Source organism: Vanellus vanellus (assembly GCF_965231255.1).
Source record: "Vanellus vanellus genome assembly, chromosome: Z".
NCBI lineage: Eukaryota > Metazoa > Chordata > Aves > Charadriiformes > Charadriidae > Vanellus > Vanellus vanellus.
The window spans coordinates 50,951,669-50,977,504 of record NC_138908.1 but is presented as its reverse complement, the minus strand read 5'-3'; the positions used below and the strand labels follow the sequence as shown (position 1 = coordinate 50,977,504).

The following is a 25,836-nucleotide window of genomic DNA, read 5'->3' as shown; positions in this document are numbered from 1 at the left end:
ACTCGCAATAAGAAAGTGCTTTTTGATTTACGGACAGGCAGTAGCGTCATAGAGGCTAACCGGGCTGGTGCAACGGCCCTACAACCGACGGCATCAACGGCTGCGATAGGGAACGGCGTCCCTATGTGCAGCGCTCCCACCGGTCTGGGGGGCGGGGCGCCCATGCGGGGAAGCGGGCCCCTCACCGCCGCCGTGGTCCGCCGGGCTGGCAGGGGTCCCTGCGGGCAGCCGCTCGCCGCCATTCGCCGCCCCGACTTGCCGGGCAGGTGGCAGGGCGGGCCCCGCCGAGGCGAGGCGGGCCGGGGCGGGCGAGGGGCTGCCCCGGCCGCACGGCAGGAGCGGGCAGACCGCCCCGCCCCTCACGCAGGCCTGAGGCGCGGCGGGAGGGTTAGGCGAGCTGGGCGGGCGCCATGGGCGCGCTGCTGTGGTGGGACCAGCTGCGGGCCGGCAGCTCGGAGGTGGACTGGTGCGAAGACAACTACACCATCGTGCCCGCCATCGCCGAGTTCTACAACACGGTGCGTGGCGGCGGCTGCCCGGCGGGGCGGGAGCAGCGGCCGGCTGGGCGCCGGGGCTGAGCGGGGGGTGGCTTCGCGGCGGGGCGGCCCCGCAGAGCGCTCTGCGGGCGGGGGGGACCGGCGCCGGCACCGCTCCGTGGCTGCCCAGGTTGGGGAGCGGCGGGTGGGCGACTGTGCGGTGGCGGGCATGGCAGGCGGGTGGTCCCGCTGCAGCCCCGGCGGCTCCTCCTGCCTGCCAGGTCCGTCTCACACAGGGTTTTCGTGGGATTGTAGAGTGCCTTTCGGTCGCTGCCAGCTTCTTCCTTCTCCAGCCAACTGGTGCGCCTAAAATTAAAGAGCAATGAGCGGTTTGGTCTCGTAGGTATAAAATCGAGAGGTTTAGAGAGGGATCATGACAAGCTCTTCGGTGAATAGTGTGTAGCAGCGCTCTCTCCTCGTCTGTGTCGAGCCTTGTGGTGGCCGAGGGCAGAACTTTTGGTGCTGGATTGCCTGTGTCCAGTACCTGTTTGCACAGGTGTTGGCCACCTGACGGCATGCAAGGCAGTGATGGATCAAGAAAAAGAACCACCTTAGTCTTTGGAGGCAAAACGGGGTTTCATCCAGGAAGGATTGCCTCCAAGAAGGCAAAGCTTTCAAGAACAATTTACCTTGAGGTTGCAGGATGAAGTCAGCAAGGTATTTTTCAGGAGAAAAAGGGATGTCTGTTCAAGAAAGAAGAAAGTAGCTGAAGAAAGGAAGGAGAGGGAAGAGGACTAATGTAATTACTGCTTCCTTCCAATAAGCCGTGGTTCACCCCTGAGTCCCTTCACGCCATCTCAATACTTCTCAGCTGCTGGAGAGAACTTGTGAAAACAGCCTGTACCACACATCTTGGAAGGGGAGCAATGCTCCTTACATCTTATTGATGTAAAGAATTGCAGTGACAAATAGATCCACCAGAGTGAGATAAAGCATCAGGGTTTCTGGTAGTTTGCCTTTCTGTGAAAAACACATGTCCAGGAGTGAACCCTCCGAATGCCCTGACTATTTTCTGTTCTATAATAGGTGGTGTGTGCATGAATGAGGAGATGGGGCTTGTGCTTTGCCTCTTTTGTACTTTGAAATGGTCTTTTAGGGTTTTTTTCTCCCAAATTCCATCCTCGCCTGAGCTGTCTTTCCTTTTCAAGCTGTGTTTCTTTGACTGTTCACACCCAGTGGAAGAAAGAAGTAGGCAGCTGGCTTCACTCACTGGAGTGTTTCATGGGGGTGCTGCCCATAGAGAGCAAGTAATTCCACGGCACATGGTGTACATTGCTAACCTGTTGTTTTTTCTTGTAGTTTGCTGCCAAAGTCATCTGGGTGGTGGCTGCTCTGTGCCATTGGAGAAGTTTGAGGGTGTGTGAGGGAAACTGTCTGCTTTCTTTGTGTCTGATGTCACTGTGCAAGAACCAAAAACAAAGGGAGGAAAAGGTCAGGATAAACAAGTTTCTTGAAGACAGCAAGTGTGTTTTGGAGCCAGCTATGCAGGGGGATGGGTATCCTTCTCACTGTGCTGAGCTGATTAGCAGTGGTATAGAAGCTTGCAAAATGCTAGGAGATGCAGGTACCTCCAGATTAATAATGCAGGTTCCAGACAGGTTAACAGAGACGCGGCAAAAAGTTTGCCGTGAAACCTGCTGTATTATGGCAGCTGTGTACAAATCAGTGAGCTGTATACTGAAAGGGAAGGAAAAAAAGAGGCTATGTTGAGGGTAGTTGTGTTTAGCCTCTCTTCAGTAGTAACAAGTTATTGTAAGGGTTTGAATTTGTTAGCAGCTTCTGAAAATTAAGAAAGTGGATTGATGGGGTTTTGTGACTGTGTCCCCCAAAAGCCAGATGCTCGCAGGACAGTTGGGAAATTTTGCCCCTCCTCTAACAGGCACCATAAGTGGACTCTAAATTTCATTCCTTCTAAGATGGTTGAGTTCTGAGTCAAACCCTTTTGAAGTTTCAGGAAGGACTCTTCAGCAGACCTGAATCTGGCATCTGGGTCTTTAAGCTGTAGATTAAAACCTTGCTAATCCGCATTTTAAACTGTCACCGCTGAGGTCAGAGTTGTAGTTGAGGTCTCACGCAATATTCATGTAAGCACAAAACTGGAACAGTTATCTGAAATGTATTTTTAAAAAAATCATTTATTTATTCTGGTGGGACTCAATCTTCATCTGTTATACATAAATGTAACTTGATTTAGTTAAAAAGCAAACTAAAGCACTTAACAGGATTAAATCTCTAGGAGAGTATCTGTTCAAAGTGATCAGACTAATTTTTAAAAAACATACATGAGCTAGACTGATGTGATTTTGTGTTCAGATCTTACACTCTTTCAGTAAACAGGCCACAAAACACTTTGTAACTCAAATTGAAATAATAGTTATAAGAAAACTAGCTTTTTCTTTGGGTTTTTTGTTTTGTTTTGGTTTGCTTTTTTCCTGAAATGAGTAATGTGTCCTGATGCACTGTAACACTACTCTAGAACACAAACAAATGCCTCCGAGTGATCAAAAGAATTTACTCTCTGCAGCAGTATTTACAAAAAAAAAAAAAAGCTGTCAAATAGTCTTAAGAGTATGAGAGAATGCTTGTACTCTACATCATCTTTTTCACTGCAAAAGTCTTAAGTATATGTGAGTGGCATGCTCGTGGATCAGGATATAGAAGATACAAACCCTCTGAACCCACTGAGAGCTACTCAGTCCATTTTTGCTTTCTTCTTGCAAAGAGGTGGTGCAACAAGTGTTGCGGTGGTGATTGAATGCTGCAGCTGCTGTCTGGGAGATGTACCAGATACTAAAGAATACTTGAGCTTTGGTAACACAGTAGGAAACATCCTCTGCCAGGACTGTGGCCAGATGTGAGTGAAGTTACATGGTCATGATCTGAGCAAGCCTCTGCCATTCCCTCAGTGGCCCATGTACTATATTGCTTTCATACAATTAAGTAGCTGGAAACTAAAAGGAAAAGTCCAGAATTGCATGAAGGCAGAGGATGGACTGTTATTGATGGGCTGCTTACCTTTTTTCCAGAACTGTAACTTTTAATCCTTCCCTTTTGCAGATCCCAAAGGAAATTTTCTGTACTCCTGTTACTCATTTTTGCACTAATCTTAACTGTATCAGCATTTGAATTGTACATGATTATCAAACCATGCAGGCCAATTGTGCACTATGTAAAAAATTGCACATGCAACATACTTCCTGAAACCAGAATGAAATGGATAGGTGCCTCAGTTGCTTCTAAAGGGTGGTGTTAATAGCTGCAATGGTCCTCATAGGGACCCAGGCTGATATCAAAGAATGAAAACCATCCTAATCTGTGAACGACAAAGGCAAAATTTGCCACTTTCATGGCGTGAAGGATTTCTGTAAGAAGAGTCCTTTTATTCCTACTGAAAACGTGCTTGGTCTATGGCTCTGTTTGTCAGTTGGTGCACCCACAGGTTTTTCACATCTGGTTTATGAGGCTGGGTTCCTACGTGGCAAAATACACTGTAGGAGCTGGTAACTGGCAAAGGGATTCAACCCTTACATTGGTTCAGAAAGAGCAGTCCGGTGGGAAGTGTCTGTCTGGCACTGCTCCCTGGTGTGGCTGGTTGGCGTTGTGGCCTGGCTGCAAGGAGCCCTCCTTTGCTTGGGCTGTGTGCTGTTACCAGGATGCTCTTGGCAGAGACTTGTATACTATTTGCAGCTATAAACTGTGTGGGTGTTGGCTTTTTCTAAGTATTTTAATGAAGTCCAAACGCCAGGGCTTTGAAAGGAAATTCAGCCTGTCTGTGAGAACGTACCTTTAGCGTGAGGGAAGGTGTCAGGCATGAAGTAGATGGCGCTGAGAAAACGCTTCTGTAATTATTGTCATTTTGAATGCCAGCCTAGGAGTATGTTTTGATGAGCCTTGGAAACGTTAAATGAGACGTGTCGATTTTAATCATTGTAAGCTCAGTTCTCGGATGGTGTTGAGTGGTGGACACAGTAGCTGAACGAGCAAATGCCTTCTCTGTATGTTGTTCTTGGATCCTTTCTCTGCTAGATTTTCATTAATGTCAGTAAAAGTTTCTAAGTCTCTGCGAAGAGGAGATCTGTCCCAAAGGAGTGCTCTTGTCCCAGAGTTGTTTTCTACTTCTGCTTTAGGGCAGTGTTTCTGGGGATGATTGTCTCCTATGCTTGGGCTAAGCAGGAGAACACGAGGAAGCTGGGGCTGGGGAACTCATCCTGTCCCATTGTGAAGCTGCAGTAGAGTCATTCCATAACTGCTCAGTTTTAGTGCCGTGGCTGTCCCTCAGCACTGGCAGCTCCTTCCTGGGAGAACCAAGTGATCACTGCAGTGTCAGCTCCTGCTAATTGCTAGTAAAGTGATTCCAGGCTTTAACTAGAGAATCATGCTTTGGTAAAGCAAGAGAAAATATGTCTTTGTTCAACTTTTGCATATTAAACTAAAAAAAGCTAGCAATGGTCTTAATTATTAGCCTTTTCACCTTTCTATTACTAGTTTTCAGTCATAGTGAGTTGTTTCTGTAATGCAGAAACAAGCCAAAAACTGAAGTGTAAAAGGATTTACAGCTTCAGGCTCTCTTTACCTTGCACAAAAAGGGTTCTAACTCTTTCAACTTAGCTTTGTATTTCAGATCTTCCAGACAATAGCTATTGCTCAGTGACTTGACTTTCACAAAGCTTGACCAGCCTTGTCTAGTGCCAGTACTTCTAGTGCTTTTTCCATGCTAAGCTTGACAGCCATTGAGAGGACAGGACACTTGCCAGGATGTCCTGTTCCTCAGCTGCTTGCTCTTGTAGGCTTCCTGAATTGCAACAGTCTTGAGTATTTGTAGACTCTGAATAAAATTCCTCTGCGCATAGACTTGAAAAATAATGTAAAGATATGACTAGCCACATTTTACATTGCTTAAAGTTTTTATGCTGTTATTAGGTTTAATGATGTTAAACAAAATGTGTTGATGCTCTGCAAAAACAGCTCGGGTTTGGCAGAAACTGAGGGTCGTAATTTGTTGATCTGGGGCGTCACTGGATGACACAATGGTTTTATAGATGTCTTATGCAGCCTATGACTAATTAAGGTTTGTTTATTTTCTGTCCTTGTGATACTGGTTGTTTTTTTTTTTTTTTCCCTAGATAAGCAACATCTTGTTTTTTGTTTTACCACCCATATGTATGTGCTTGTTCCGTCAATACGCAACCTGCTTCAACAGTGGAATATATTTAATATGGACTCTGCTAGTTGTGGTTGGTAAGTTGGTTAGTCTCTGCCTGCCTGCTTGTGCATGAACTGAGGAAATTGGTTTTTCCTGCTCGCACTTGATGGTTTTGCAAAACAAAGCAATCGTGACATCTAAGGATGAAATTGCTTGTACTTGCTTGAAGCTGAAGCAGCTGTAGTTTCTGAAAGGAAAATGCCTTTTGAAATTTGAGGTTGGTGGGAACTTTGGCCTTAGTTCTGTTTCTTTCCTATCCTTCCTTTGCATAACTTCTTTTGTTTATGTCTGGGCTTACTCTGCGGCAGTGCTGACCCTCCTTCCTCTGCTGTTGTTTCTTAAATGAAAGCTGAAAATTGCCCAGCACAACTGAAGAGGATAAGACATGTGGCATTGTAGTGAGAAGGCCCAAAGGCTTACCTGTTTTGTACATGTGAGATTCTTAAGCTTTTTCATTCCCGGAGGCACTGCGAACTTTTAAAGGGATAATCAGAGCCCTGTAGGGCACTGTGATGCTTTCCACCTGTAAACCTATATCACGGAGTAGCTGCTTTTCATTTTTGTCGTACCCATTATTGTGCTATTGAGAAAACTGAGAAGCAGCATTTGGATTTTATTTCTTAATTGGTTTTGCATTTAACTTTACCACTCGATTTTTTTTCACATACATTCTAGTAGGAGCTGATATCTTTACCTGCTGCTTTTGTAATGTGTTTGCTTTGTAATTAATGAGGTGCTAATTATTTGGATTGCTGCCTCAGAAAAGTTGGTGTTTGTTTTCCAATTTTCCTTTTTTTTTAACCTTTTCTAGATCAAATAGTATCCAACATTTCCATGAAGTTCTGAACATGAGAAGTGTGTTTTGGTCTATACAGTACAGTGCCTATTCATATTGCCTTTTGATTGATTCTTCCAGGAATTGGATCTGTTTACTTTCATGCCACCCTCAGTTTCCTGGGCCAGATGCTGGATGAGCTGGCTATTCTCTGGGTCCTGATGTGTGCTCTTGCCATGTGGTTCCCTAGGAGATACCTGCCCAGAGTTTTTCGAAATGACAGGTAATCATAGGCGTACACTTTCCTGTTTTTTGAAACTTCTTATGTTAGCACCTAAACCTGCACATAATGGCACTGAGTTACCATCCAACCTTACTGCTACCTCCAATATCTTTTCTCACTCCATTCTCTTTCCTGTTGCTTGTATCTAAGCCCATTTTGTTCAGAATTCGTGAGTCTGCAGTTGCTGATGATGGGGTTTATGCCCTGTAACTTCAGTTCTTGGACTGAGGTGACTTGCCTCTGGAAGTGCCTGTTCATGTTGATTTACTTTACATAAGTAGTTTATGTAAGTTGCGGCTAAAGTAAAGTAAGAGAAACCTTCTTTCCCTCTTCCTTTTGTATATCCTAAAGCATGCACAGAAGTGGACCTATGGAATTCAGCTGAATTTTCATCTGAATATTTAAAGCAGTGGTTAAGGATGGTGTTTAAGTATTCAAAGGCTAAATGTTTGTTTAGAGGCCTATTGAAGTTATAAAAGTATTTTTTTCTTTTTCTTGCAGGATAAAAAAAGCACGTTGTGGCCAGTTTAAAGAATCTAGTTGTGTTTTGTCCCCCCCAAAAAAATATGTGCTGTAACCTTTGTACATGTTGTTCTTTTATGCAGTAAAGAAGTTGCTGTAATGGAGAGGTTTAAATTGCAGCACCAATGTTCTTCTCTCTGAAAATAGCTAAGGCTGCTGCCTCTTGCCATCTTACACTGTAACTGTCTGGGGTTTTTTGGTGTTTTTTTTCCTTGACATGTGCCTGATTAGAAGTTGCTGGGGGAGGGTGGAGAAGGCTGGTGCCTAGATTGACCATTCCTCAAAACAGCTTACACTGAGAAAACTGTATCTTGAATTACTGTGTACAGTTTGTGCGGTCTAATGCCTTCATCGTGTTGGTGTGAATTTAGTACTTCTGTATATTGCAACGCAATGCTCTTACAGGACACCATCAACTTAACAAGCAAACAGGGGTTTTACTGGGGTGTTTTGGTCAATGACGTGACTTTTAGACATTTAGTTCAAGTGAAGAAGAGTGCAGAGCCTTGAAGAATTTCTGTGACTGCATGTAAATTATTCCTGAAAAGCCTAAGGGGATCTTTATATGTCATCTATCACTATCTTCTGATAGTATGCTAGGTAGGTTTATAGTATGAGCTAAGAGGTTAAGCTGTATCCTTTTTAACAAGAATGGTAATACTTCTTTGATGAAATCCTGTTTCTATTGAACTTGATGTTAAAAGTATAAATAATAATCTCCCAGGCTATAATCGATTCATAAAAATACTGAGATGGGGTGAAGGATGTCCCCTATCCTGGATTTCTCAGAATACTTCTTCCTGAGAAACTGTCAAGGCAGTTACATGTTAAGGCCTTGATTCCTTTCTAAAGTGTACAGAAGAAAGACCTACTGGGCAACAAACCCTAAGTCAGAAAGGTTTGATTTATGTTTTTATTTTTTTGCTTTGCCTAGCTAATCCTCTAATATTATGTCTATCCTGTGCTCACTGTTGTGGTCTTCACTTTCTGCATCCTTATTGCTCTCTGGATTTTCAATACTGCAAATGTTATTATCTACCCTGACCAATTTGTGGTGTCTTTAGTCATTAAGGCATTCATGTCAGATCAGAACTTCCTACTTAGGTAACTTGTTGCCTTCCAGCAGAAAAAAAAACTTTAAAGCAAAATGCAGTTGGAATGAGCTAGGTGAAGGTGATGACACTTGTGGCCAGGAAACTGTGCTGCACAACTGTACTGACACCCTACTTCAGGCATAGAATTAAGAACAGAATAGCCATCCTTGGACAGCAACTAATTTTGTAAAACTATGGGCTGGTAGTTGAAGGGCAGCGTGATGATCCTCTGTCTGCCGTAGTCCTGTCACAGGCTGGAAATGGGTTGTTTAAAGTCCAAACTTGAAGTTTAAACAACAGTTAACATATACTTAATTTAAAAGTTGTCAGGCTGCCTTTATACAGCCCAATTGTGATTACATTTATGCTAAGAATGTACTAAATTGGAATCTTTAAAAATTGTTGGAATCCCTCCCCTACTGTTGAATTTGGTTAAAAGAAATGTTCTTACTTACCTTGTAGTTTTTAGTATGTTTAAGGCTTAAAAGAGATAAAGGAAAATAAAACAGGCTGTAACATTACTCTAGAAGTTGGGGTATTAACAGTAACAAAATATCCTAAAAATCCATGTTAAAAGCATAAAGAATGATAATGCAACACTGCTTTGAGGAAGTACAGTGCTGTGTGCAGAGATGGACTTGTTCTTGACTTAGTGTGGGAGGAAGAAGATTGGAGTGTGGCCTTTGGATTTTGAAACCAGTCATTAGTGTGTGTGTGTGCATGAGCATGTATACATATATGTGGCTGAAGACCACAGTCCAGCAAAGATTTGTGTATACGATTAACTCTGCATGCACATGCAGATCCACATCCATTTTATGCACATTGTCATTCCACCCACTGAACACACCTAGAGAAACCTAAATTTTGTTACATGATTGAAACAATTTTAAGATTTCTGGTTTCAGTAATTAAAAGTTTTGAATTAAAAGCAGTTTGTCTTCCCGAAAACCTCTATTCAGGAGCCGATTTAAAGCTGCTGTGGGTGTCCTGTCTGGAGTTACTACCTGCCTTGCCTTTATTAAGCCTGCCATCAACAATATCTCGCTAATGACTCTGGGTGTTCCCTGCACAGCTTTGCTCATTGCTGAGTTGAAGAGGTGAGTACATTTCTCCTGAATGCAGCATTGCCTTCTGAGATCCTTAGGCCACCGTGTGATGATACACGAGATCTGCCTTCAGTGCTTGTGATGGCAGATCAGAAATACTTCTTGCACATGCAAGTGCAGATTTAGTATAAACTTGCTCTGCCAGTTCAGACATTTTTGGCAAGGATTTTTTTTTTCCTAGGCCTTTATACTAGGTCAGATACTGTCTGTCTTCTTGCAACATACCTCTTGCTGCAACATGATCTAACTCAGATTTGTTTGTTTATTGTGGAATCAGGGCAAGGGTTTCACTCTACTGACAGCATTTCTGCTATATGGTCTGCATAAGGGTGAGGTGATGACATGATCACAGTCTGGGTACTAGAGGGAATGTGGAGCAAGGCCCAAGCATGTGTGGAAGACGTTCCAGCTCTAAAAGTTGTACTGTGAGTCTTACACCACTTTGTCTTCTGACATGGGTAATATGATGGATTCAGACTGGCAAAGATAAGGTTAATCACTGGGTTGTAGAGGGTAGCTATCAGTCAGGGCCTTAGAAACTATAAAACCAAAATGCAAATAGAGAAGAACCTGAGACGGATCATAACTACCATGATAGTGATAGCAGCAGCTGTCCAGAGACTGTTGTTTGGTTTTTTTTGCATCTCTTCACCTGCTGCAAAAAGGGCCAGACGAGTACCAGCGTATGAACTTGTCCTTTCTCCCTCTGCTCCAGTGTCTGAGAAGGATTTTACAATTTATGTTGGCTCTTACATATTGCACATGTAAATGTCCATCAAAAGAAACCAGAGTAGGACCAAATATCTGCATTCTGACTGCTCCTGTTAGCACAGAGATTCTCCTGTTTGCTGCCTTACCCTATTCTGCTGCTGCTTCTCTACACAGTGGAAGCCTCTGCTAACAATGTTTTGCAAAGGTATTAATGAGTCTTTTCTCATTAGACATCCTGCTGAGCAGCATTTATTTCTGCGGTCAAATTCAGGAAACAGCACACAAGTTAGTTGTAGGCAAAGAAGGTCAGTAGTTGAATAGTATTGGTGGAGGTGTCTCATTTTGATGAAAGCACTGAGGAACTGCTGACTGGGTAAATGGAGATCTGGTAGTGGCACTGAATAATTTAAGTGAACTCTCTACATATCAGTTTTCCAGGCATGCGCTCCTGAGAAACTTAAAAGGATGAATGGTTAGTGTCTCATAAGTTTGAATACTATTGTGTCAAATCTAGGAATTGGTATGTCAACAGATATTTGCTTTTTAAAACTCCTTCTGAAAAGTCATATCTTATTAAATGTGTGGAGTTTCCCTGTCTGTTTTTTGAGAGAGAATTAAGGACACAGATAAATCTTTTTTTTAATTGGTAATTAAAAAGAGACCTAAAGTGACATATGACCCTTTTAATTGCACATCGGGATGATGTAATACCTATATTTTTTTTATGAATTCCTAACTGTAAAAGGCAAATAATTAAAGGTTTTATTTTAAGCTATGCTGATCTCTAGGAGATTTAAATGAGATATATTCGTGTAAACCCAGAGGAGAGGAGTTATCCCTTTTTGCAAGAGAAAAATAATCTAAGCGTTATTTAAAATGCCTGCAGTTCTCTCATTCTCTACTACCACAGTCAGTAGGGGGCTCCACATTCGAGTCCTGGCAGTCTGCAGTGGAAGTTCATCTATGAAACAGATATTTGGGGAAGGAAGGAGAAAAACCTCCAGAGTAGTTTTTTCTGTTCTGTGCTGAAGTTCGTGTTACGTTAGACCAAACCTCCCTGTTATTATTCCTGTTCTAGGCTGGTGTCAAATCTGGTACAGAATTCTGATGAATCAGAACCACTGTGTTTCCAAATAAGAATTTTCTGCCTCTTGTTTGTCCTTAATGAGGAGATAATACTGCCACAAAAGAGCATTATGTTCTTAAATGCGGAGCTGGTAGGGTAGAGTGTACGCTGGGAAGTATTGTGAGTGGGAGATGATCAAAAGAGCAAAAGGTAGTTAAGTGCATACTTGTCCTTGAAAGACTAAGAAATTGTAAAACTTTATTCTAATTTCTGTCCAAACAAATCCCTTCCTGTGTTTCTTTAAAAAAAAAAAAAAAAAGGCTCTCCTAGGGAATGGTATTGCGGAGAAGGTAGATGTGACTCTTTTGGTTTGCTAGTCCAAGCTAAATAACCATTGAAATTATAATGTCATCAAATTAGCGTCATTTAGCGAGTCATCATCAGGCATGTAACTATCTCTGTGTGCAGACAGATGCTAGAATGTTGTTGCTCAGCTGACATCTGATCCTTGAGCAGTGAAGTTTTAGCTAAGCTTCAGGTCTGTCCGTTCATATTTGATTCTCCTACTAGAAATCTGGCTGTGGGGGAGCTGTGCTTCATTGTCACAGGTTGCTAATAGTTCCCATATTCCTTTGACTAAAAAGTTAAGCTAGTTAAAAGTTTAAACTGTTCCTTAGGGTATAAAGGGAGATACCTCTATCAACATACTTCAAGCATCACCAGCTTGCACTGGTTTGAAGAAAAGCTGGTATGTTTTGTTGGACGTGCCATGACATTGGAACATAAAGCTGCTGGAAGTGTGTACCAGCCTAGTCACTTGGATAGCAAATGGCTGGGGCACACCAGTTCTTGCAGAAACTCTGGTATTTAAATAACTGCTGTTTGTTCTCAGTTTAAACTGAGAACACCGTGCATTGTATAGGCAAGAGGTGCAAATGGAAATGTAAGGTTTGTGGGGTCCAGTTTCTTTCAAAATAGAGTAGGGTAGGAGCGTGTCACAGATCTGAGCACAGCATTATGAACAGCTCTTTTAGACCCTCAGCTGACAGGTTCTGTTTCAGTGGTAGTTTGAATGATCAGTATCCCTCTCTGTTGAGAAATATAAGAAATAGGTTGGGTCCGTGTCTCTTGCCAGTGTCCAGGTGGTATTTGCATTACATCTCTCGTGGTAAAAACAGCGGCAGGTAGGAAGCTTTGCAGTCCCCTCTCTCCTCAGCAAGCGTGTCCTGCAGTGACTGTCCTTTGAGTGGGCTGAGGAACCGAAGATTCTATGATCAGTGATCACAGAAAACCTGGGAGTATTGCACAGATCAGCAGGCTATGCTCTCCTCATCGTGCTTGGCTCTTTCTGCCTTAGAGTAGTCTTTTGCAGTATACCCTGCAGCATCTAGTCTTAAGTTTATAAAAATAAATTGCAATACCTGATGGTGGTACTGAGCAAACCTGTCATTACAGTCTGTACCATTTCTATGGCTGATCTTGCATTGGAAAAGTTTCTTCAAGTAAGCTTCCAGTCTTCCTTTGCTGCCTTGGATTCTTGGAATGATGCAGGTTAATTGTCCTCTCATCTTGGTGTTCAAACTAGTCAGATATTGACAAGCATGGTCAGTGACTAAAGGAGCTGGATGTTTGAGGCCAAGCCTCTTATCTTAAATGGGATGCAGTTGCACGTGTTTGTCCTTCAGACAAGTCCAGGAAAGCCTCTGTGTTCTTAATACACACCCCCTTTCCGGTGTCAGAATGCACTAGTATCAATCACAGCAGTCTAATTTTACCTGTCAAATGTACAAAATTGATCCATGCATGTATCCACTTAGGTACAGGGTTTAACGAACAGTTTTGTGTCTCACTGAAGACTTTAAATCTGCCTTAGCATTAAAAGGAGAGATTTAAGCCTGGTATGCTTAATACAGTAGTGTTTTTTCACCAATAATGATTTTCCCTCTTCTTTTATGAAGGGGTCCATGCTGTCTAGACATTTGGTAGAAGCATGAATCCTCCAAAATGAGGAGGATTTACCAGTGTAGTTTTACTGATAAAACTGTGCCCAATCTTGGAAGTATTTCTTACTGGGGTGTCTCATAAAAGAGGGTAAGGAAGAATTCATGTAGCTGTGCTTGGGAACTTGATAGGCAACTCAAAAATCTCCTTACCGTTTCTTCATGTTCCTTGTAGCCTTTTTAAACATAAAGACACTATTTGAGAGAAACAAGCCTTTTTTACAGTAAGCAGCACAGACAATTTTGAAGCCATCTTGGGCAAGTCCTGTCTCATCTGACTGTGTCTTGGTGGTTTGCCAAATGGTTTGGAGGATTCAGGCCTAAGAAAAAAGCCATTTTGGTTTATATGGTATGTGGACTATTAATTTTTGTGGCAGTCAGGTAGGTGTTTTTGCTATGAAGACAACTATTGAGATACCTTTCTTTTTTAGGAGATTAAAGTTTAGCCTGTAGTTGAAGCACGTTTTTGAATAATAACGATAGGTGTGATGAATTTGAATGCAACATTAATTATAGATGGCTTAAAAAAGAAATGACAGATCCTAAAACCAGATTGTCCAAAGGACACTGGAGAAAATTCTCTGTCAACAAGATTGGGCAGTTGGTACCTTTTCTGTCATTAATCCAGTAGATGTAAGGGTGCCTTCTGCTCAGCCTTAGGAGTGTCTTAATCCCAAATAAATAAAAAAATATCCTACAGGGCAAACTGTACTAATTCTTTAGCTTGCAATACACCAGAGCCAGGTATACTGCTGCTCCTCCAGTACATTCAGAAAAGTGTTCCTGAACAGAGTACCCTGTGTATGTTTTTAATTTTTCTGAATGCTTAGCAAGGCTCCCTTAGCAAAGCTGCAGTACCAGTAGCAGTTCTGCTCTTCCACCGCAGAGAGGCAGGAGTCATTCTCTGCCCCTGTCCTCCTCCAACTGAGCAGTTAGAGATCATCTCACCCATGCAGGACGGTGTAGTGACAAATTTTATCTTGGGGACAGAGCTGGCATTATTACTTCCCTGACAGTGAATGCAGGGTAGCCTGTGGCTTGTAGGCTGTGTAGCTTTCTGGTCTGTGTTGCACTGTGTTAGTCAGTTGTCAAGGACAGTCATGTATAAATCAGGGACCATAAATACTATTGCAGTGCACACAGTAAAGACATATTTGCCTATTCTAGGTCCCTCCTCCCAGGATATGCATTTTAATTGCTTCTGAGTGTCACAGGGTAAAGTGTCCCTTTAAAGGACCTGTTTGCCAGCTATTTCCCACCTTTCAGGTGCAGTGAATGAGTCAAAGAATTGTGTGGAAGACTGGTGATCCAGTGTCAAGGCTACTGGGTTGACTGGATTGGAGCAAAGAGAATGGCTGGCTGGTGATCTGCTGGAGAGGAGGAGGCATAAAGAGATTCCCAGTAACTTTTTGACAGAGGTGTAAGACATAGAAGATGAATGTGGATTAGAGGAGCCCTTCTTGAAGGCCTTGGGGCAGAGGAAGGGATTGTGGGGCGCTTGGCACTGGCTTGTTTTCCTTCTAGGATGTAGAAGAAGACAGGGGTCTGTAACCCTGATGAAGGGTGCGAGTATTCCTTGTTATATTGGCTAGAGATTTGACTTACTGGTTTACCCTTGAGATGTAGCTCGAACAAGTCACTTTAAACAAATTATTCTGTCATCTGATTAGTAGGTTTGGGAGTGCTTTGTGAGGTCATATCAGTGACCTGAGAAGAGCAGTCTATTGAAGCAAGAATTGTGCAAGAGCACATAATGGTTCTTGGATCCCTGGGAAATTCATCAAGAGTTTAATAACAAGGACAAAAAAGGGGGGAGGGGAGAGGGGGGGATCCCAAACCATAGCTTTGTTCTTGCAGAAGGCAGGGGAGCTGAGCAATGCCTTCCCTTGGCCCCATATGGCTGGTCACGTCCCAGTCTAACTTTGCTTTGTAGGTAGAGCTGCGTCTACTGGCACCAAGAGGCTTAACCCCAAACTAGCAGGTATAGGTAGACAGCAAATTATGGACTTTAATAGCATTTTGGGACCTGAAGTTTATATTTATGCCTCTCATCTCCTGATTTTATTCTTTTGAGCAAAGCTGCAGAGTTGTTAGAGTGGTTCCAGGATGTGGAAAAGAACAATCCGTATAGGGAAATAAAGTTGTGAGCTTTTGAGTAGACCTGCAACACAGGTAGTGCTATGCAAGTGTCGTGGCATCTCCTGTTGTATTCAATGATGGTCAACTGCAGACCACACTGCACATGACCACAGCAAATGTTTTGTACTCTCTTTCTCTCTGGTGTACCTCTATATGAACAAGTCAGGTTTCTTGTGGAAAGAGAGAACTGCTTGTTAGTCAATGTGAGGAATTCTGTCTGAGATGTGGATGCCTGCCCCATCTACTAAAGTATGCTTCTTTGGGCCTTCTGGGTAGAGGCTCCTACCTTAAAAGATCTCTAGAACTGTTACATTGTACAATACTAACTTGTAGCGGAAAAAAATTCAGCTAACTAGTTAAAAAAACCCAAACTCATCCAATTCCTCATTTTACCAATATATACCAATATATTCCATATATACTCCATATTACCAATACAAATACAAACAAAGCTGAGCATGTGCTGTATGGCTGGTTGTCACCAGACAGCATGTGTAACTAATCACTAGTTGTCCTAGATACCCCTCCCTAGATATGGGAATGCTTTGATGTTTGCCCACCATTTCCACATTGCTATTTAAGACAGTACCCAAAACACAGCTACTGATTAAATGGTTTGTTAATGTCACCTCACCACTGCCTTGCATCAGAGCCATATTTACTGTAAGTAAGGTTCCTCTGCTAAGAACATTTGTGGTAGAGTCATTTTAAAGATGTGTGCCTGGCACTATGAATCCTACCCTAAAACACATACAGCCAAAATGCATCAAGCTGCCATTACAAAGCAAATTTTGTTTTGTTTTATAACAGCTTCTTTGTGTTTTTCTTCTCAGGTGTGAAAATCTGCGTGTGTACAAACTGGGTCTCTTTTCAGGTCTTTGGTGGATGCTAGCACTTTTCTGCTGGATCAGTGACAAAGCGTTTTGTGAGATCTGGTCCTCATTTAACTTCCCATATTTGCACTGCGTTTGGTAAGTCTTGTCTATAAACTCCACAGTTTGATTCAAACGTGACATGTCCTCACTGCATTACCCTTCTGTGCTGCCTGGTGGGTGTTTCTGGTTAATGCTAGTTAGATTTACTGGTAAGATCATAAGCCCAGAGTAAGTCTCACGTTATCCAAGGTGCCAGATTTAGGAGTCTTTTTGGCCTCATCAGATCCTTCGGATGGTAAGTTCATTAATTCTAACTGAATTCCTTGCCGTACTGGTTACTAAAAATCCCAGAGCACTGCTGAACTTAAGTAATGACTGTGAAAGCTTAGCTTCCACTGTTGACAGCTGAGGGTAAAGTGGGGGAGCAGTGAAGGACTTTTGAAGCCTGTTCTCTTTTACCACCCAGCAAATTGTGCTCTCCTATTCAAGGTGCCATATCTCAGCATTTCTACACAAATCTGTCAGGTGCAAAGAGGCCAAAAAGCTGCAGGCAGTTTAGACCAAGGATAAGCTACAGTTTTGTGGTTTTCCTTATTCTCTGTATCCTTTGCCTGCATGCAAAGGGCAGACAGCAACCCTATGGGTAACTCAGGGGAAGAAGGTGAAGGGCAGACTGATTTTAAAGTATGGTGGTATATTTGATTGCTTTACTGAAGTCATGTTACTGATTTTTTCTCTTTTTGGGGGGGTGGGGTGGGGCGGGTGTCTATTCTCAGGCATATTTTGATTTGTCTTGCGGCGTACCTGGGCTGTGTCTGCTTTGCTTACTTCGATGCTGCCTCTGAGATCCCTGAGCAGGGCCCTGTCATAAAGTTCTGGCCCAGTGAAAGATGGGCGTTCATTGGGGTTCCCTACGTCACCCTCCTCTGCGCACACAAGAAATCACCTGTGAAGATCACATGAAGTTGACCATGGAATGGGGATAGAGTTTCAACTTACATTCTAGCACAGACAGTATTTAAATAATGATAAATGAATAGGGTTGTATTTAATCTTCTTCCTAAGATATGCAGCACTTCAGGTGTCATAGAAAGAGGAGGCAAGTGTGTTGTTTACTCTCTTTGGAGAGGAGAGAGGAAGCAGGAAGGTGGAGGCTCTTGAACTTTAAAATAACCACTAGCTTTTCTCATTGGCACTGTTTTGCACTGTGTTTTCAATGTAGCATTTCTCTTGATAAAAGCTCTTTCTGAATACCAGGGTCAAGGAATGACGTTTCTGCAGCCAGTCATCTTTGGTGCTTGATTCACTTCTTTTGTAACTTCTGACATAAGGCCTTCTTTGCGAAAGAAGCTGGTCCAAGATGCCTAAATGCCATCCTGTGTCCTTCTCAGCTCTGATCTTGATGTGGTTGCAGATGGCCACAAGAGTGTGCTCGAAGCACGTGCTCCTCTGAGCCTGGCAAGTAACACAGGGCGTCAGTCTGTGCATCAGGTTGGATCACAGAATATGTGGTTGCTTCCCAAGTACAACAGGAGACCAATGCAAAGTGTTTGCAACGGGGTAACTGGATCAGTGCAGTTAGGAAGTGTAAATGCAGGAGTAGCTGACAGAAGTTTCAGCCCCTGAAACTAAATAGGAGTTCAAGGGTTTTGAATTTGGCTTTATTTCTGCTTATCCATGGACATTTGAATGCTGCATATTTCCCTCTTACAGAAATGTTGCAGATATCCCTCTACCTCTGCAGACATGTTTGGTCTTGAATTTGGTATTGAAGCTCACACAGAAGTGTGAACATTAACTTCAGTAAGAGCTCAGGTCAGCATGGATTGACAGTGTGATTAAACTACAAAAACTTTTAGGTGCCTAGCTGTACGTCTAATTTTGAGAGTTAACTTTTCACCAAGGCATTGCAAAGTGACATGAACAATAGTCCAGCGCTCTGGTAGTTATACTTGGGAAAAAAGTAGATAACCACTTAAAAGCCAAGCTGAAGACTTAGATTTCAGTGAGCAGTGAAATGTGACGGTCTTGAGACTAGTAGATTCAGATTTTCTGTTTGTTTTCAGCCTGTTTTGTAAAAATAAGGGATGTCTAGATCCATTTATTTTTAAGGCTATACTTTGACGTTGAGGTTCAGGAATGGCTATGGTTCTTGCAAGCAATTTATCCTAGGTCTGTTTAAAAAATGATGCAAAGTGCAGGCATGTTTTTCAAATATTAGTAATTGTAGCTGCTAATAGCTGCAGTCTTGGAGAAAATAGGCTCTGCTTACATTCCACCTAATAACAGAACTGTAAGTGGGTTAAGGCTTTGGATGTACACTTTTGTTAATAAATGGTATTTTCTTTTCGAATATTGGACCAGGAAATACCATTTCCTCTGTGCTTTGCTAAGACGTGTCATGTTGTACTTGTTTTTTATCAATGTTAAAAAGTACTCTAAAGTATCATCTTTAGGAACGTGGCTTTTAACAAGAACTTTGGGGTGAATTAACTTTCAAGCATTGTAAAACCTTCAGATAACTTTTGTATTCAAATTTACACTTAGAAAACAAGGTATGCTGTTACACTTAAAGCAAAGTTGTTAGGGGGAGATAGGACTGTCTTCTTGAAAACTTCAAAGTGGGTAAGTAGCCTACTGTCAGGTTGGCTGGATCATAAAAGCAGCAAAATCTGTCCAGTGCAACAATGGAGTTTTGTACCACTTGCTAGTAGATTTGTCTGAGAGAAACATGTTGTTTGGACACACAGTCATATAATTTTTATATGAAACTTGTTTGTAAAAATTCATACAGTAATGTTTGTTACTCTGTAAAACACAGCTGCTTTTTCCTTTTCCTTCCTCTCTCCCTAATTATGAAATGCTCAGTTTCAAACACTTCTCAGGTATTAAAAGTTATATGATTAGATCCTTATACAGATAGTCTTGCTGGCTGGAACCCAGCTAAGTCTGCTGATGCCTGACATAGTCCTACTTTGAGTAAGATTTTTCTATATTGTTCACTAAATTATTATGTTATGGTGAATAAGTTATTTTCAGTATTGCTTGGGAAATTAGTAACTGCAGACATAATGTACTATTCAAAATGACTGGAGCCTTCCTTCTGAATATTTTGTTTGAAAGCAACCTCTGACACAAAGGGCTCTAATCAACCTGCTGTCAACTGCTGTCTTTCTGCTCTACAGAGTCTGACTGCTCACAAAGAAGTAATTTTATAATTTAAAAAATGGCACTAGTGCATTCAGCTATTGCAGAGGTGAATGAATGCAGGTACAGGCCAACAATCATCTCCTGTATTTTTATTAAGTAACCTCTAGCCTTCGTACTTTTCATAGGAGATTCTGTGAACAAAGATCACTGATATTCAAAGCTCTACTGTAGAACTGGTTAAGAGTATTCCACTGTAACAGCAGCCCACCGCTTTTAGATGTAGCTACTGCACTTTACATTAAATTAATACTAACTTATATGTTCTGACAAAAGCTACATTTATTTCAAAAAAGAAAAAAGGTGCATTTTTTAACCAGATACCCAGCTTTACAGATTGCACTTTGAACTAAGGCTCCAGTTCACAATAACACTAGTACCCAAAGAAATTTGTGATTGGCATACAGAGGGGTTTGTGCACTGCCCTCTTTGATCATACAGATTAATAGACATGCGCACAAGTAGCCATACTATGTTGGGAGTATGAAGTGATGTATATGCACCCTCAGGTTTTGCAGTCCCAGAATGCTTTCTTCCCTTGCCGACAGGAAGTGAGTGGGTTCCTAGTTCTTAGGTTCAATTAGTATTTTAGTTTAATTAGGGGGATATAATACTGTGTTGAGCATAATGTAGATTCTGCATATTGGCATATGATATCTATCATTCCTTGAATGTTAAACTTCAGGTTATTTAAGAAAGGATGATTAGCTCTCAGTGGTGACAAACACTTGCCCAATTCACAGTCACTGAAAACTCAGTAAGTAGTATGCAAGGAGTGGTGTTGGGGTTTTTTTTTCCATCTCCATTGAAATCTGTATACTGAATGTTTGTGGAAAGCATGTAATACTTTGCAACATTAAATTGCATTTCATTCAAAATAAATATTGTTTGCCTTTCATACATTGTGTTTGTGGAGAAGAATGCATCTGCCAGTATAATGCTTTGAAGTAAAGTAAGGGTAACTTCTCCCTCACACAGGTAACGGCAGTTCTGACTCTTAGAGGAGACTGCATTAGATAGAAGGCTGTTAAGATAAGAGATAGATATTACTTTACTGATCAAGCTGATTTTTTGCAAGTAGAGAAAATACTTGGAAAACCACAAGCCCGTGAATCAACAGTGACAAGTAGCAAGAAGTGCCTAAAAATGAGTGGCCTGTATTTCCAAAAATCCAGAAAACTGCATCAGAGTGAGTACGTCTGGGAGAACAAAGTGGATCTTCAGTATTCGTTACCCGAGACTGTGCTCCCAACTTAGGGAGGGACATAGTGGCTGCATGGCCTTGCACCTGTCTGTCCCCTCCTACTTCCCTTTTACCACAGTTCCAGATCTTTATAGACATAATTTCCTACAAGCTGCACAAGACAGATGGTCAAGTAGAGAAGCCAGGCCTCTGAGACAAGCTGTCTCAAGAACCACATTGTTAAAATAACAGAGGACTTACCTGGGAAAGAAATGAAAGCAATGAGTGAGTTCTGGATGGGCTTTGATTATGGCTCATACCAGCTGCAGCATAAAGAGCCAGCTACACGTGGAAGGATTTTCAGAGGCTTCTGTTCTAGAGGTGGTGGAATTACTTCGCTGTAACACACACAAACCTGCCTTTTTCTCCAAACTTATGAGGCAGAATCTTACCCAAGAGGGGCAGCTGGAAATCTATCAGCATACACCTGGCTGTCAGTTAAAAACAGTGCAAGCTGAGAAAGACTGAAGTTTGAAGGAGGTAAATTCTGTGCCCACAAACTCAGGAACCATAAAAAACTGTTAGTAAACTCCCAGCATATAATGAGGAGGTAAGTAGGAATTTTTCAAGAGCAAGTTGTGTCTACCTAATTTTTTTTTTCTTCTGCGATAGGGTACTTGCTGTCCCTGTGGCTATGGAAAAAACAGTATACTGTTGGTTTTTGCACTGGTAAGATTTCTAGCACTGTCTGAGAGGACATTATTAGAAAAGTGCTAGAAAACCTGAGTTTGATAAAAATTCTGTGGATTAATGTGAAATTGTTTGGATTGCTGCTTCAGAGCTGTTCTAGGTAGTCCATTATACAAGAAGGTGATGTCAAGTGGAGTTCAGTGGGGAGTCTCTCCTGGATCAACTTCTGTTTAATTGCTCAGCAGTGCCCACGTGGAAGGTATTGATAAACTAAAGTCTGGGAAGGTTCATGAATACCTTGAAAAGCAGGTGTAAAATCCAAAGGTAGTTTGCTGAATTATAGAAAATAGAACAAAATTGATTAAGAGCAAGGTATTATACCCATACAGGCATCATTGACAATACTAAATGCAGAATAACTAGGAAAGGAGCAGTTCTTTGTACAGGAAACTGAAGGGTTAGCATGGCTCAGGAGCCAAATATAATACAATAAGTCATCACCACATTAAAAAGAAAAAAGAACATCATACTGGGAAAACAAAGAAGATCTGTAAGACAGGAAAAAATCCTTTCTCTCAGAGAAGGATAGCAATGAGGATTGCCAGCAGTTGGAAAAAAAGCAGCCTGTGTAGAGAGAAATAGGCTTGGTCAGCCTTTAAAAGCGGTGTGAGATGGTCATTAACAGGGTGTAAGTATATAGCCTCTTGTGCATCTCCTCACTGGCAGAGCATGGGAAGGTGAAAAGTCCTTGACTTGGTATAAGCACTGCTTACCAACAACTAAAACTTCAGTGCATTGTCAACATTATTCTCATACTAAATCCAAAACACAGCACTGTACCAGCTACCAGGAAGCAAATTAACGCTCCCCTAGCTGAAATCAGGACAGTTACTCTACTTCTCTTCCATAGCTTCTTATAAAACATTGAGAAGTACTGTGGTTCTGTCTCTATTCCCATTACCCCAGATATGTTTGCTTATGTCAGGGTTCCTACCTCAATGCCAAAGTAAGTTAGCACCTTTATTTTGTTGCATGGATTCTGTTAAGTCAGTTAATCCTGTAAAATTTATTTTAAATTTATCTTGTAGACTATACAAAACATTCTTACAAATTGATCAGCTTAAGAAAATGCTAAAGAAGAAGGAAAATATCTGCAATTCAAAAAAGCAAGAACAAAATTCTAAGCAAGTTGTTTTGACGCTCGTGTTCTGTATAACGTTGGTATCAGTGGGCAACATGGAAAGTTAAAGGACTCTAAAGAGTCTGGAAGGTCTTTTTGAATGACTTTTATGAGACTGGATAAATTGTAAAACACACTTTAGTGAAGAAGGAACAGTGCAATACGCTCAGGGCATGGAAAATTCAAGTTTTAAGACACAGTCAGTAACAGTGTAAGTACAAAATGAAAGCAAAACCAAATGGATAAAAACCATGGATGTTTAATGTAAAAAGGTAAAGGTTATTCTAAAACATTAGATACACTCAATATTTATTTTGTTGGCTGTAGTACCTCACTATGTTTGAAATGTATCATTTGTATCCATGTTGTGTCAGGTGCTCTTTCTCCACAAGAAGAAAGCTACAAGCCCTTGCAGATGCTAGTTTACAGTGACAAATGAGTGACATGGCCTGGAAGAAACTGTTTTCTGAGAGAAAAAAAGAAAAAAAGTGCATATTTAAACTATGAACAAGAGGGCAAAACCTGTGCAAGGCTGGATATTTTGTTTGTGCAGAAGCAATACCTGTTATTGACATTAATGACTACTTGGAGAAATTACTTAAAAGCTGGGATGCAAAACAAGTGCCTTGCTAGACACCTGTGGTGAAAAAAAAGGGCTGTGATGGAGGCGACTGTCAGTTCAGGGAAGATGTTCCACTGACAAGAAGAAACTGCTAAGTTGCCCAAGAGAGAGGTGGGAAGCAGGCTGTGAATGATAGCCTTGCTGGTAGGTAAGAATTAAGAAGTAATAAGCAGACAGCTGCTTAGGAAGAGACTAAAAGAAAAACCTTGAAGGAAAAGTGGGAATTGTAAGACATGTGCAGAGAAGGGAAGATGACCCACTTTGTTGTAGAAACCCATCCAGCACTGCAATGTGATTCTCTACATGAATGTTTTGGAGTGATGCCCTCCTTATAGTTCTGTCTAAAGGGATGTGGTCTGCTTCTCAGCTGGCAGTGCACAGAGCAACAATTGCAGTGTCCTAGGCAAATGGATAACTCTATGTTTCAATATTGTACCATCACAGCTGCACACAGTATCTCCTCAGAAGTGTGATGTGGTCTGTCTTGCTGACCACAGTGCCTGGACTACCTTTGTTAATTGCTAACCTCTGTTGCTAAAAGGAGAGAAGTTGATCAAGACAGCAAAACCAATGCCTAAAGTCTGCTCTCAAGAAGTCAAAATAAGGCTAGAAAGGTTCTTGGGACATCATCTAAACCACCAGCACCTCAAAAGCAGGCTCCAGCCTTCAAAAAAATCCCATGAAGATTTTTGTCTAGCCGGTTCTTCAAAACTTCCAATGCTCCAATACCCGCATTTTCCCTTGGTTGCAGTCACACAAGCAGAAAGGACTGGTGGACAAATGGGCTGCAAGCCTTTTACTATCAGCACACTTGTGCGGTATGAGGAAGAAAGATGTGGTAGCGGAAAGCCTCTCTGCTGGTCCAGTACTCGCTGGTCTGGCTGGGCCAGAGCTTTAACAGCGCAGAAGCACCCTGAGTAACGTGCCAGATAATTTGTCACCTCTGCGAATAGCAGTGAAAGGGATGGGAAGATTTTAACTTAACCTACCTTCTGAATTAACCATCAAAAAAAACCCCAAAACCCTAACCCCAAACTTAAACACAACAGAATAAAAAGCATGGCAGAAGGGACTCACTAAATTAGTGATGCTTATTACATCTTCCTGTAAAACCAAATAGGTGCAATCAAAATATGACTTCCACTGATCCTTTCTTGTAATCTGAATAAGTTCTGGTCCAGAAAAAGGCAGGACCTAATGGCAGCTATCTTTGAAGTCCCATTATGGTATTTAGAATAAATCAAGATGCAGTGATGTAAAGAGTAGATTAATTCAAAACTTAGACTGAAGCAATATGTTTCCAGAACCTGCCCTTGACATTTTCATAAAATGGAATAGTTTATCTTGGTTTCTCTAAACTCTTGGCAGTTATTAGGGCCACTAGAAGAATGAAATGTTAAACACATGAGCAGGATCATAACCTGCCCTGACCTGCTCTTTGCCCCTCAGTATATGCTCTGGATTTAGTACTTCTGAATTTTTTTCAGAAATCTTTAGCATTGTAACTTGCGATACTAGTACACTGTGTTCCAAGCTCTCTCTCTCCAGATGCCCTAACCTGTGGTTTTTCCTGATATTCATGAAGCTGCAGTCTTCTGAAGAGCTGCTGAATTGATTTTTGTGGCTGTGTTGAAGTGCTGTCCCACCTTTGAAGGTCAACGTAAATACTGCCTCTGGTGGCATGTAATCAGGCAGAGGGCTCCAATGCCTTGAAAAGCATATCACCAATGAGACTGCTCTGGCATATTCATGTATGTCTTTGTGTGAGTCCCCTGAAATGCCATTGTAACCATATCCCATACCTGCGGGGTCTTGCTGATATGCTACCCTCAAATAAGGTTCTTGCTCACTGCTCAGAGGTGATTAAGGAAATCCTCATCAAATTCAGTGATAGTCTCCTGCATGTTACAAATCTGATGACCAGGTATGAAGGCAAGACAGGCAGGCTCTAGGTATGTTGTTGTGAGCCTTTCCACAGGATCGTGAAGAAGTTTGTGTCAAGATGCTACACTATTTTAAACTGTGTGAAAGTGAGAATTCATTCTCATAGTAGCTCACACACATGCAGTGTCTCCATTCCTTGCTTTGAAATAAGAGCTATGCCTTTGAGCCAGAAATCAATAGTCTATGTTATTTCTACAGAACCAGATATCACAATCCATACACAGACCTGAGGCAGATCATCAAGAAGTTTGAGTGACCTGTCCTTCATCCATTCAGGAGAATGAAGTCCTCTCGGGCTTGGGTCTTCTGGTCTCTGAACTGCAGCATGATGTCAACTCCCAAAGAGTGCCTGTTTCTTTAATAAGGTGCATTTATAAAAGGTTTAGAGATAAAGAAAGATCTTTGTGCTATGTTTCCTCCACAGGAAGTCTTTGCTCAGCTTAGATCATGAGGAGCAGACTGGGTAAGTGGCACTTGTCTTCCCCACAGGTACAAGGGAGAGGACAAGGGTTAATGACAAAGAGCAATGTCTCCTAGAGCACAACGTGAGGCACCCAGCAAAGGGGGGGCTACATCTGCTGCCTGTCTAACAAATGCTCACTTCTTACTTCATGCTCTCTGTTCATTTTGGGTCACTTCCCAAACTGAGATGGACAGGACTATGTATTTCCACTGAGAGAAAGAGGTAATTATCCTG

At 41.8% G+C, this 25,836-nt stretch overlaps 1 protein-coding gene across 1 annotated transcript; it reads left to right on the top strand.

Moving 5' to 3' along the window:
- The first annotated feature begins 348 nt into the window (after window positions 1–348).
- Window positions 349–17,324, top strand: ACER2 (alkaline ceramidase 2). Its single transcript, XM_082498091.1, has 6 exons — window positions 349–518; window positions 5,660–5,774; window positions 6,656–6,797; window positions 9,376–9,513; window positions 16,272–16,409; window positions 17,090–17,324. Exons 1-6 carry the CDS (start codon window positions 411–413, stop codon window positions 17,274–17,276), a joined length of 828 nt encoding a protein of 275 aa, XP_082354217.1. The 5' UTR covers window positions 349–410; the 3' UTR covers window positions 17,277–17,324.
- Window positions 17,325–25,836: the final 8,512 nt, after the last annotated feature.

What these genes read in the sequence shown, in the direction of transcription:
- ACER2 (XM_082498091.1), top strand. Translation starts at nt 411, where the DNA reads ATGGGCGCGCTGCTGTGGTGGGACCAGCTGCGGGCCGGCAGCTCGGAG. An exon ending in TCGCCGAGTTCTACAACACG is followed by an intron (nt 519 to 5,659) that starts GTGCGTGGCGGC and finishes TTTTTTCCCTAG; the next exon opens with ATAAGCAACATCTTGTTTTT. An exon ending in CTCATTGCTGAGTTGAAGAG is followed by an intron (nt 9,514 to 16,271) that starts GTGAGTACATTT and finishes TTTTCTTCTCAG; the next exon opens with GTGTGAAAATCTGCGTGTGT.